The sequence below is a fragment of the Barbatula barbatula genome, assembly GCF_947034865.1.
Source record: "Barbatula barbatula genome assembly, chromosome: 22".
Lineage (NCBI taxonomy): Eukaryota > Metazoa > Chordata > Actinopteri > Cypriniformes > Nemacheilidae > Barbatula > Barbatula barbatula.
In genome coordinates, this window is record NC_136785.1 from 6,655,778 (window position 1) to 6,666,825 (window position 11,048).

Genomic DNA, 11,048 nt, shown 5'->3' on the forward strand with positions numbered 1-11,048 from the left:
TGTGTAAGCTTGCTATAAACACATTTTTTTAATAGCTGTTTATAAAATGGGGGTTTGCACACATCTTACAATAAATGCTTGTCTTGTTTGACTGAACTGAGCTTTGTTGATTTTAAAGTGTTGGTTTTATTTGCCAGCAGCATCAGCAACTAAATGAAATGGCACAATGACTGTTAACTGTTACTGTAGGGATCATCAGTCTGCCATTGATCGAAACAAAAATAAGTCCTGTTTCAAAACCAAGTCGTTGGTTAAGCCCATAGTTGCATCGAGCTTCTTGAGAGAGTCGAACAACAAACAAGCACTTCTCACACTTCTGTGGTCAGGACACAGTGAATGTGTTTCAGAGGGCATTTATAATGACACGACCAATAGCATCTCATTAATCCTTCAATCTGATCAAAAATCTATTGTTCTACATGTTGAGAATATAATTTCCCTTTTGTTTTAAATGTATGTGTCAGATCTCCATTAGGAAACAGAAATCATAGTCATAAATTATAAACAAAAAAATATGTTGAGAAGCAATTTCATTAAAACATCACTTTCATGCATTGACTGACTTCTCTCTGCCCTTCTAAATGCTTTTCTTTATCTGTTTGAATTGACCTGCGGAAGACAGAGTTGAAAGTGAGGGATAATGGACCTGATTACCAGCATCTGATGTGACTTTACACAAGGTGATCTGGTCATCCAAGGGTCAAGGGGGGTCATATCCATCAGCCCGGTAACCAAAAGGTCCTCGTGCCAGGTTCTTCCACTCCTTCTCACTGGAGAGTGATGGCGGCCTTGTTCCAGATAAGAGGCCCGATCCATTGGCCTGATTTGTGGCCAGCAGAGCAATTTCAATACCCGTCTTTGCACTGATAGATGAGGTCTGCCTTTGATAAAGGGCCAATTTACCTTAGGGGCAATGGCGATGAAACTGCAGTAGTTGCCTTCCTTTGTCTCCTTCACAATTTGGAGTGAGTAAAAAAGAAGAAAAAGAGTGAAAAAGAATGTAAAGAGTCAGTGAAAGGAAAGATAAAGTGCAGTATTAATTGCCGTCCAAGACAGAGCTGTCATGTGTCTTGTTGGCTAAGATTGTCTTCTGAACAGCTCTTAAAGGAACATACAAATAATTGTGCAAGGAGAGCATATGGCAATGATTCTCAATGGTGTCCGCAGGATGACAATTCTGAGACAATGCAACCAGAAACCAACTTATTTCTTGCTAATGGAACCTTAAGGGGATGAAAAACCATCTCCATCCATCATTGCATTGAGGTTTGTTCTGAAATCTCTCAAATAAACATGGAACAGGAAATTGAGAGTTTATTTTCATGTTGCATTTGAGGTTTCCTCTGTTAGGTTGAATGAGTTGACTGAGTTTAATGAGAAATTCACAGACATACTATGACAAAGGAAAGATCAAAAACATGCTTTGTATGTGTTATTAGCATATATTCCAAAAATATATACATTTAAGAACATTATTACAAAATATTTGCAGATAAACGAAATAAGTGAACAGTGGGAATTTATAACCTCAAGTACAAACATGAACAGGTAAAAACATTTAGATTTTAAAGATGAAAGTATACATGAACAATTAAAAGTAAAATAGCCATACGTTTACGTATTTAAAGTCTGGGGTTAAATAAAACATACCTAAAATAAGAGATCCCTTTTAAGGAATTTTGATTTTGATTTTCTTCATGAAAAGTTCAAAAATTAAAAGTTGTTATAACGAGACTCGTAATATGGTCATGACGTCATTCCTGCGCTTAGCCAATAGGCGGCGCTGTTACATAGTTTGGCGGAAGTATTTGTTGTTGCTGCGTTTGACTGTTGGATGTAAGCGCGGTCAATTGGAATTCCTGAGAAATTGTGTTTCTTTCTCTTTTGTGAGAGGTATTCTGCTCTGTAACAGGTTTAGCTCATTTAAATGTCTGTCTTATGTAAACGATGCACCGTTGAACCGTTAGCTTCAGCACGCTCAATGAAATGTGCAGGCTAGTCAGTTAGCTGACAGTGGAGCTAACCGGCTAACCTGCATGTAAACTGCAATATTAGAAAAAAATGTATATATAAATAGTCCAAAGTACTGTGTTTAGCACAGACAAGCAAAGCATGACGTTTTTCATTCATAAGTTGTATTGTCTAGCATAACTTAAATAGTGGTACTGTACGTAGTGTATGCTGCAGTAGAATGTGCTTTTATTAGTATTACTAATACTTATTTTGATCATTTAGGTGTGAGTACTGCTAAGATCGGCAGTTTGAGAGCAGAGGAGTTTTCATGGCTGCACCTGCTCTACAACAGCCCAGTTATCTCCTGGTAAGAAACGTTTAAATGTCTTAAATACTGTATTACGAGGCTGTTGTTGATTTCACTTTGTAATAGTCGTGTCTTTGTGTTTCACATTTGCAACTTTACAGTCCAATCTAAAGGCAGACTGGAGCAATAAACCTTTTCAACAAAGATGTCATGAGTTGGTCAAAATTATAGATGATTACCCTGCTAAGGTACAGTTCTTCGATTTTTGACATGTCAGAATGTTGAAATGGTAGCCATGAATTTGATCAATAATGTTTGTAAGTTGAGTTTGAGGAAGGTTGTTCTGAACCCTAAAACGAAGCTTCAATAGCAGATATTGAATTAAATGTTACGTTCGGGTTGGATTAGAATAGACATAAATGAACAGTATTGTAGAATAGAATAGACAGTGCCTCTGAACTGTGTTCTGTCTGAATGCCTGCACTATTTTTGGCTGACTTTGTCAGTTTTGAGGCCAAGTTTTATTTGGATGAGTCATTTTGAGGCTAACGTGTGCTGCTATGCACTTGGTGATAAGAATGTCATGACTATATTGTGTGAAATTGTCGTTTGATTAGGAGCTGCATGCGATCTTTCCCTGGCTGGTGGAAAGTGTATTTGGGAGCCCGGATGGAATCCTTTCTGGCTGGAACCTTCGATTTTTGCAGGCCCGCTCAAATGAGTACAACATTGTCATGGACATCCTGCACCCAAGGTTTGTTTGTTGTGTGTATTTTTTGTAAGTCTTGCCACACATTAAAATCTTTTCCATCGGGCGGAAAGATTTGTTGTGACAAAGTTTTATGTTTTTTTCAACAGTGGTTCAATGATGAAATTAGTATACAAACTACAAGCTGAGGAGTACAAATATGAGTTTCCAGTCAACTTTCTGCCTGTAAGTTATCAATACTTACAAACATTGTGTGCTTTCAGGGTTTTGTTAAGTCTAACATTCACTTTGAACACATTGATAAAGATTGATGATTTTGAGCTTCATCTTTTGAATTGTTACATCTTTCAGTTCTCGCTTGCTGTCCAAAAATCATGTGTTCAATGTCACATGTATAAAGTACAGTAGATTTAGTGTATTCTATTGTTGTTGATTGCAAGCTTCGATTGTGCGCGTGTGTGCGTTAACCTACAATTAAAAAGTTATTATCCAAATCTGATATTAATTGTTTACTGTTTTATACAGGGACCTATAAAGTTATCCATTCAGACCGGAGTTCTGCCGGATTGCCCTCTGTTTCATAATAAGATCCAGTTCCCGATGTCAGGCCTTCTATTACTCAGTATGTCTCTTAGCTCCTTGAACTCTCAAAATTAGTCACTTTTTTATGTATTATATAACATATTTAAACTGTTACACGCCTGTTACATCACTTTTATACATATTCTTCTCGCATAATTATCTGTTCTTAATCTTTCTTAGATCCTTTTGAATACTACATGTTCCACTTTGCCTCCAGTCTCATTGCACCAAAGGTAAGAGTATAACACTGGGGGAATTTGTTTTTCAAGAACAAATAATACGGTTGTTATTTGATTTTTGATCCCTGGCTGTTTTTTAAGCATTACAGAATTTTATTGGCTCTTTGTTGAAATATTTAATCATCCTTTCAGAACTACCCCCCAGGGCAGCATGGGAGTTGTTCAGAGAGCGCATACTTTGTGCTTGTTGACACCTACCTAAAGTACTTCCTCCCAACAGAAGGCAATGTGCCTCCATCCCCTTTCTCAGACAACAGGGGCTCAGTTGCTGCTCCTGCTCCAAGGTATCATGGTATAATTTGAGAAATTACTTTGCTGTAGTTGATCAATCCTATAATAAACTAATTTAATCCAAGATTAACCGCAGTTACAGATTTTATGAGCTCTCATGCTTTTTTCCTAGATCTCCCAGTGTGCCTTATGTTGGCTATGGTGGTCACAGCAATAGTCTTTTGAAGCGTCATATTACCCATCAGCCCTCGGTCAATGCTGACCCCACTGCCCAAGAGATCTGGAGGTCAGAGACGCTTCTGCAGGTAATAAAATTTTATTTTTATTATTTTAGGTTTTACTGATAATAACTAACATTTCTCCCGCAGTATTAAAGTTTATATTTTATTCTGATGCAATAAAGATTTTAAATGCAAGGTCATTAATTTTTAGTCAGAGTCCACTGAAATGTAACGTTGCATTGCTCAACTGAAGCAATAATTGATGTAGGTTACAATGTGACTGAACAGTTTCTTTACTCATGTTTCAAGTAAAATGTGTAGGAATGGGCCTTAACTTCCTGGTTGTGTGTGCACCCCTGTAGGTGTTTGTGGAAATGTGGCTCCATCACTATTCTCTGGAGATGTACCAGAAGCTACAGTCTCCTCAGGTGAAGGTAAGGACATGCCAGAGGTCTTTAAAACCTCACCCTCTCTCTCTCCACTGCACGGCTGGTGGAGAGAGCCGTCTCCACCCTCCAACCCTGTGCTGCTCCTACTCCGTGCACGATCCCCACCCTGACTCATAGCCTCTCTCTTTGGATGACACACATGCATTGCTCTCTTTGTTTACACTTTTCAATTTGGCAAAATGAATACTATAAATAAATGTTTAGCGTTATTGTGATTGGGTTGTTTTCTGGCTTTTAACTCTTTATGGTGGGATTCAATCTTAATTGGTCTACGGCATATGTATATATTTTTAGTTCTGTAAAATTTAAATGTGGTCCTATTTAGTTACTTTAACCTAATATAAATGGTATTTTTGTTTTGTAAATTGCTGAAGATTTAATCCATTGGCATTTATGAAACAATAGTATTTTTTGCAATACAGTACAGTACAAGTTTGTAATCGCAGTTTATTTTTTTATAAATACTCAATTTATTTTTCCATTGTTTAAGTGTGTAACCTTAAACAAAAATATAAAATTGGTGTGAATTTTTTAGCATTTCTTCTGATCTGTGATCTTTTCATTTATAGAACACAAAAGCAGATGTGACTTTTTTGTCATTTAACTGGTTTGTTATAGCAGGGCTATGTATTAGTTCTGAAAAAAATATGGTTTTATTTTAGTCATATGTTTAAGGTTAGCTGAACATGTCTTCTGTAGCTGGTGGTGAGCGCTTCCTTGATCCAGTGCTATTTATTATTAACAAAATGGTCAATTATATTTCACGTTCTTCTTGTCGTCTAATGCCACCCTCTGGAAGTTTGTGGTCTGTGGTTGCAAGACGTGCCTTGAACTGTTTTATTTCTTTAATGCTTTTTCTGTTAAGGGTGCAAAATCAAGCTTAATACTGCTAGAAGGGCCAGAAAGGGTAACATAAACCTGTGAACTGATGTTTGCTCTGCAATGTTTGTTGTTTGGTGCAAATCAGGCAAAAGCACAAATGCATTAGTTTGGCATGTGGTTGAAATAGCTGTGCTTCAGCTTCCTCTGTGTTTAAGTCTGCATGATGTTGCCCCTCAGCTCTTTGACATATCTTTGTTATTTGGCTGTAGGGTGTATGTAAGCTTTTGACATCTCTGGCTTCTGAGTCTATTTCTCTCTCTGCGTGTTATTTACAGCCAGTATCAGTGCGAGTCTCCCTCCAGTCAGCCCTGAGCATCTTAAGTGTGGACATTCATGTATCTTGATGTGTGCTGGAGATTATAAGCCAGAAGTCACCAGTTTTCTGACTCTTACAATCTAGTGATGAATATCCACCTTGAATAAAGAATTTCATTTGTATAAATTTAGTTAGAGTAAGAATGATCAGACTTCATACAAAAATCAAGAGTAAATTGGTGACTCCTTTCAGTATATTTCATTGTTAAAACTTGTGATGAAAAAGATGCAGTGTCTCCTTTTCTATCATAAACTCATGAAATATTTGCGGATTCATTAAAAAAAATTGAGAGATTAGATAGCACTAAAGAGCCGAAGGCAATTTAACCTACTTTGTTAAACAGACACTTCTATTTAGAACCAAGGCCCACATTACAAATAATGTTTCTCGGTTCCCTTGACTCGATTTGCCAGGCTTCCCGAGGGCAAGCAATATAAATTGAACATACTTTTACAAGCTAGCAGCATCATTCCCAAACTTGTTTTGCTTTCTGTGCAAATGATGGTCGCAGAAAGTTGAAAATTGCAATCCAAAGCAGTTAAACACTTATTTTCTTAGGTATACACCATTTGTCAACAGTGGCTTTATATAATCATGCATAGTTAGAAAATTAAGATCACTATTTAACAGTCTATTACACGTGTTATTTAATGTTTGCCTTGCATTAGCCAGACCTTTTACATTATTACTTGAGAGGAATTTAAACCCACAACTCAGTTGAGCTAAATGGACACCTGTGAAAAGGACAACTGCATCATCTTCATTTTCATTGCATTTGTGTGTCTGTGGTCAATATCGATTTGTTCTTTTCTTTTTTTACACTCCCATTTCTGTCCTGATTGTCCAACTATTTTTCTTGGAATGCACTCGTATTCTTTTTCCTTTCTCTTATGTCCACTGCCCTGCTCCTGTCCCCTTTTTCTTCTTTTCCAACCCCACCACTGTGTTCCTTTTCCTCCTCCACCCGTTTGTGATGGGTCCTTCAGCTGGCGTTGCTGCAGTACCGCCTCAGTATGTCCAGCATGCTGTGCCAACCCCCCGCCACTCCAGGCTCTGGGACCCTCCACACATACCAAGTACTTTTACCTTTTCATTCAGTTCCACGGGCTTCCTGGAGGCAAACTGAGATTAGATTAGGGGTTGGTTTAAACACTAATCTTTTAGGTAAACCATTACGGTTGTTCAATGGTTGGGAGATTTGGTCTGATTATAATGTGTGACTTTTAAACTAATATGACTAGTACGTTTAGCGATTTAATGTTAGGTGACACTCCAATGTTTAGAGCTGTTATTATTAAATTATAAAACCATGACATTTTAATGATTTTAACTATTCTTTTGCCTTCAACTACGCACACAACACTACACAAAATATCCAGACCAAATTGCCCATCTTTAGTCTTGTTTCAGAAAGAAACTAATGTGTTAAGCTTTGAATGGAAACGTCAGTTGAGATGGCTTTAGAAAAGAATACTATTCTTTGGATGCTGTATGAGGAGTTGTCAGTCATATCTGAGGCTTTGTTTACATCTGGTATTAACATTTGTCTTGGGCTTTGTCAAGGTCATTTCTCTTGGGGTTTGACATGCGGTCAGACAAGACATGCTTTTCCAATCGTGATCAGAGTTAGAACTAAGGATCTCTGATTTTGTGACCCAAATAAATCACTCACCATGGCAGCAATAAAGCACAAACATCCTTTCAAACATACTTTTAAATTTAAATCCTACTGCACTGTTTTAGTCAAGTTCCTATATTAACTGATGTACATGTGCATGTTCTGTGTCATTGCATGTTGATTGACAGGTAAGTCTTATCCTACAAATGCAATGATATGCATTTTGAAAGCTTTCATATGTTGTTTGAGTGATTCAGACACAAAACGTGTCGGGCCCTGTTACATCTGTATTAAGGTTGCCTTAAACAACATTGTTATGTTAATACCATTTGTAAACTGGGTCATACGTACAGTAATAATCCAGAGCACTGTCTGACTATGTCTAAACAATGTTTTAGGAGCCCTTCCTGCCCTCAGAAGAGCACGTTCTTGTTGTGCGACTTTTGGTCAAACATCTACACGGCTTCTCCAATAGCCTGAAGCAGGAATCAACACCCTCCTCGCCCTCTGCTCACTCCCACAGCAGTCCCCTGGAAGAGCTCAAACGGTGGGTTTTTACAGCACATCCATCAATTTCTCCAGCAGATCATGCTGTATTACTAAAACACATCTGTAAATCCAAGGTGGCAAGTCGTAAAGGCAAGCGTTTCACCCGATCAGGCACTGCTGGCTTGATTGAGCTGTCTTCTCTTTTATTGCTCTGTCAATATGCATTCACTCTCTCTCCTACAGTGTGGTGGTGCAGAGGTTTGTCCAGCAGAAGCTGTACGTCTTCCTACAACATTGCTTCGGTCACTGGCCTTTGGATGCGTCATTCAGAGCGGTAAATGTCCGCAATGACTTTTGGATCCAAAGTTGGGCAGAGGGCACATGCTGTTCAATAAAACCTTCACATTTAAATCATTGTGAAGGTTGTCTCAAGAAATCTGCCCTTACGCTTGATTATTTGTCTCCTTAGGTTTTAGAGACATGGCTGAGTTATATTCAACCGTGGAGATATACTGGAGAAAAAAGCAATGCGCAAGCAGATGGCCAGAACAGAACAGTTCCTGATAAATGGTATTTTACATATTGGATGTTTGGGCACAGGAAGCATTCAGTGTAGTTTGATACGTCTGACCTTCAAATCAACAGCAGCTAACCGAGTGTTTGTTATTTACAGGGCGTCATTTGTGCAGGAGAATCTTCTAATGTATACAAAGCTTTTCCAGAGCTTTTTAAATCGAGCCATGCGCACAGACTTGGTCAACGCCAAAAATGCCTTGATGGTCTTCAGAGTTGCCAAAGTCTTTGCTCAGCCAAACCTAGCAGACATGATACAGAATGGTACAAAAGAAACATTCTCAGCTACATTATGATTCTCAGAAAGTTATTGTTTGTGTTATATTAATGTCCTTTAATAATATACAGTAAAGAACTCCTTTCTGAATGGTTTCATCTGCAGGGCTTTCTGGAAGAGTGATTGTTAACAGTCGTGTAAATCTTAATTATCCTGCTAAGAGCCATTGTCCCTTCATTAAGAGCAGATCATTATTGAATGGTTTTATGCCTCCAGGAGAGCAGCTGTTCTTGGAGCCAGAACATGCCATCCTGCAGCGGCAGAACCGTGTCTTCCTAACACCTTCGCATGGTGGAAGCTTCCTTTCGTCCCGCCAGCCAATGGGCACGGACAGCGTCTTCAAGGTCAAAAGTCACGTGTACAGCCTGGAGGGGCAGGATTGCCAATACAAGCTGATGTTTGGTCCCGATTTGCGTCAAACCGTAAGCTAACATATAATGCTGGTTATGATTTGATTTTGCAAGAAACAATCATGTTTTTAAAATACTTTTGAAAACATTATTCTAGATGTTAAAGTTGATCCAGATTATCGCCCAAGCCCGACAGACAGCTAAACGAATATCGGATCACTCTACAGAGATGGCTGCTAATAACTCTTTTCTCTCATGGTTTGGTGTTGGCTCTTCGGATCTTAATAATACTTTTACCGGAGGAGAGATGGATGAAATGGGAGAGGGTGTGAAAAAGACCCACGAATTCTTGGACAAAGCCTTGGACTACCTTTGTCAGATATTCCGGGTCAGTTTAAATTATTCGTGTTTTATAACTTCACATACTTGCATTTGAAATGTGTGTGCATATATTTATATTGTACTAAAAAAATCAATAGGCTTCTATAAAACCCAAAATAAAAAGTTAATGTCTTCATTTTTCATCTATAGTTAAATGCAGGACAGCTGTCTCAGCTGATTGTAAATGTGGCATCAGCTGAAAATGACAGGGGGTCTAAACAACTTCCAGATTGCATTCCAAGTGAGAATGGCCTTCTGTTAACAGACCTGGGCAGGTTGCAGGTAAGTTTTTAGTTTGCCGACCCTCAACATATTCATTTTGCATATCATAATTGTGAATTAATCAAATTGTACTAAAATTGTTCACAGATCATCAATGGCCTTCGCAGATTTGAAATTGAATATCAAGGAGATCCAGAGCTGCAGCCTATTAGGAGCTATGAAAATGCTTTTTTGGTTCGACTGCTGTTCCAAATCTCTTCTTTTATAAACGCAAGGGTAAGCATATAACCTACAGGGCCACCCTAAGTTACTGCATTTTTAATGTAGTTAAGCTTTCTTGATTTAGATATACCTGGGCTTCATTATTTCAAAATTGGGTTCTGTGTGACTGTTTTAACAGTTAGGAGAACACATGGAGGCACTGTGCTCTCGACAGGATGTCCTGGGCAGAGTGGGACGACACTACTTGATGAGTTCCTCGGTCATGGCGGAGCAGCCGCGAAAGAGCCCGATGATGCGTCAGATGAGCGATCGTCAGCATCGAGCCCGTCTCAGCCTGCGAGGCCTGGCTAGCTATCGCACCCTTCTCTTACTGCTCTTGCTCTACATGCTGTTGGCTCTCCTCTCCTTTGGGGGTCTGTCCAGCACTGGACTCATTCTTGTTGTCAGCTTCCTCTATGAGGTCTTGTTGAATATCCTCACGAAAAAACAAAAGACTAAGTAGTCTGAGAACCAAGTGTTTTGTTTCCTTTTTATTGGATTGTTTGCTGTTTTTAAACGGTATTTACTGTTGGGACTTTTTAACTGACAAAATCCAGCAGGGACTTCAAAACGAAGGATTAGTTTATCAAATGCAAATTGTTTCAGTATTTTGAAGTATATTTTGAGACACCCGAGGTGTAAGAATCCAGATTTTTGGTCATGGTGTACAAATATAGTGTTATTTTTCCAGTGTAACCCAAGAACAGTCCACAGTTGGCACTTACCTGACTGTATTTAATAAAACGGACTTGTTGAATGTCTCCTGTGTCATTGTTGAATTTCCCAGCCGTGGTTTAAAGGAAGTAGTACTGCTGTCGTTACCATAGTAACTCGTGCGTGATTGAATGTTACACTGAGGTGCCCAGTGCACTTTTTGAAAACAAGTCCTCTCTCAATAGAGATATGCTGTCAATAAACCAGAATTTATGACGACTCAGTTTGGCGGGTTTTCAAACGCCTATAGGCTACAGGTGTACTTGGATGAGGG

At 38.7% G+C, this 11,048-nt stretch overlaps 1 protein-coding gene across 6 annotated transcripts; it reads left to right on the forward strand.

The window, feature by feature from the left end:
* Window positions 1-1,769: 1,769 nt before the first annotated feature.
* Window positions 1,770-11,018, forward strand: smpd4 (sphingomyelin phosphodiesterase 4). Of its 6 annotated transcripts, none has more exons than XM_079486936.1 (20): window positions 1,770-1,893; window positions 2,236-2,320; window positions 2,422-2,508; window positions 2,878-3,014; window positions 3,119-3,194; window positions 3,495-3,591; window positions 3,732-3,784; window positions 3,923-4,074; window positions 4,194-4,326; window positions 4,605-4,676; window positions 6,876-6,965; window positions 7,906-8,054; window positions 8,240-8,330; window positions 8,466-8,566; window positions 8,670-8,833; window positions 9,063-9,268; window positions 9,354-9,584; window positions 9,728-9,859; window positions 9,947-10,075; window positions 10,200-10,991. In XM_079486936.1, exons 2-20 carry the CDS (start codon window positions 2,282-2,284, stop codon window positions 10,521-10,523), a joined length of 2,463 nt encoding a protein of 820 aa, XP_079343062.1. In that variant the 5' UTR covers window positions 1,770-1,893; window positions 2,236-2,281; the 3' UTR covers window positions 10,524-10,991. The 6 variants fall into 6 exon arrangements, with proteins under 6 accessions (XP_079343062.1, XP_079343061.1, XP_079343066.1 ...); XM_079486935.1 differs by having other exon boundaries at window positions 6,876-7,028; window positions 10,200-10,829; XM_079486937.1 differs by having other exon boundaries at window positions 1,773-1,836.
* The last annotated feature ends 30 nt before the right edge of the window (window positions 11,019-11,048 follow it).

Coding starts and splice junctions, on each gene's coding strand:
- smpd4 (XM_079486935.1), top strand. CDS start 2,282: ATGGCTGCACCTGCTCTACAACAGCCCAGTTATCTCCTG. Junction 8,055..8,239: donor CCCCTGGAAGAGCTCAAACG/GTGGGTTTTTAC, acceptor TCTCTCCTACAG/TGTGGTGGTGCAGAGGTTTG. Junction 8,331..8,465: donor TGGATGCGTCATTCAGAGCG/GTAAATGTCCGC, acceptor TTGTCTCCTTAG/GTTTTAGAGACATGGCTGAG.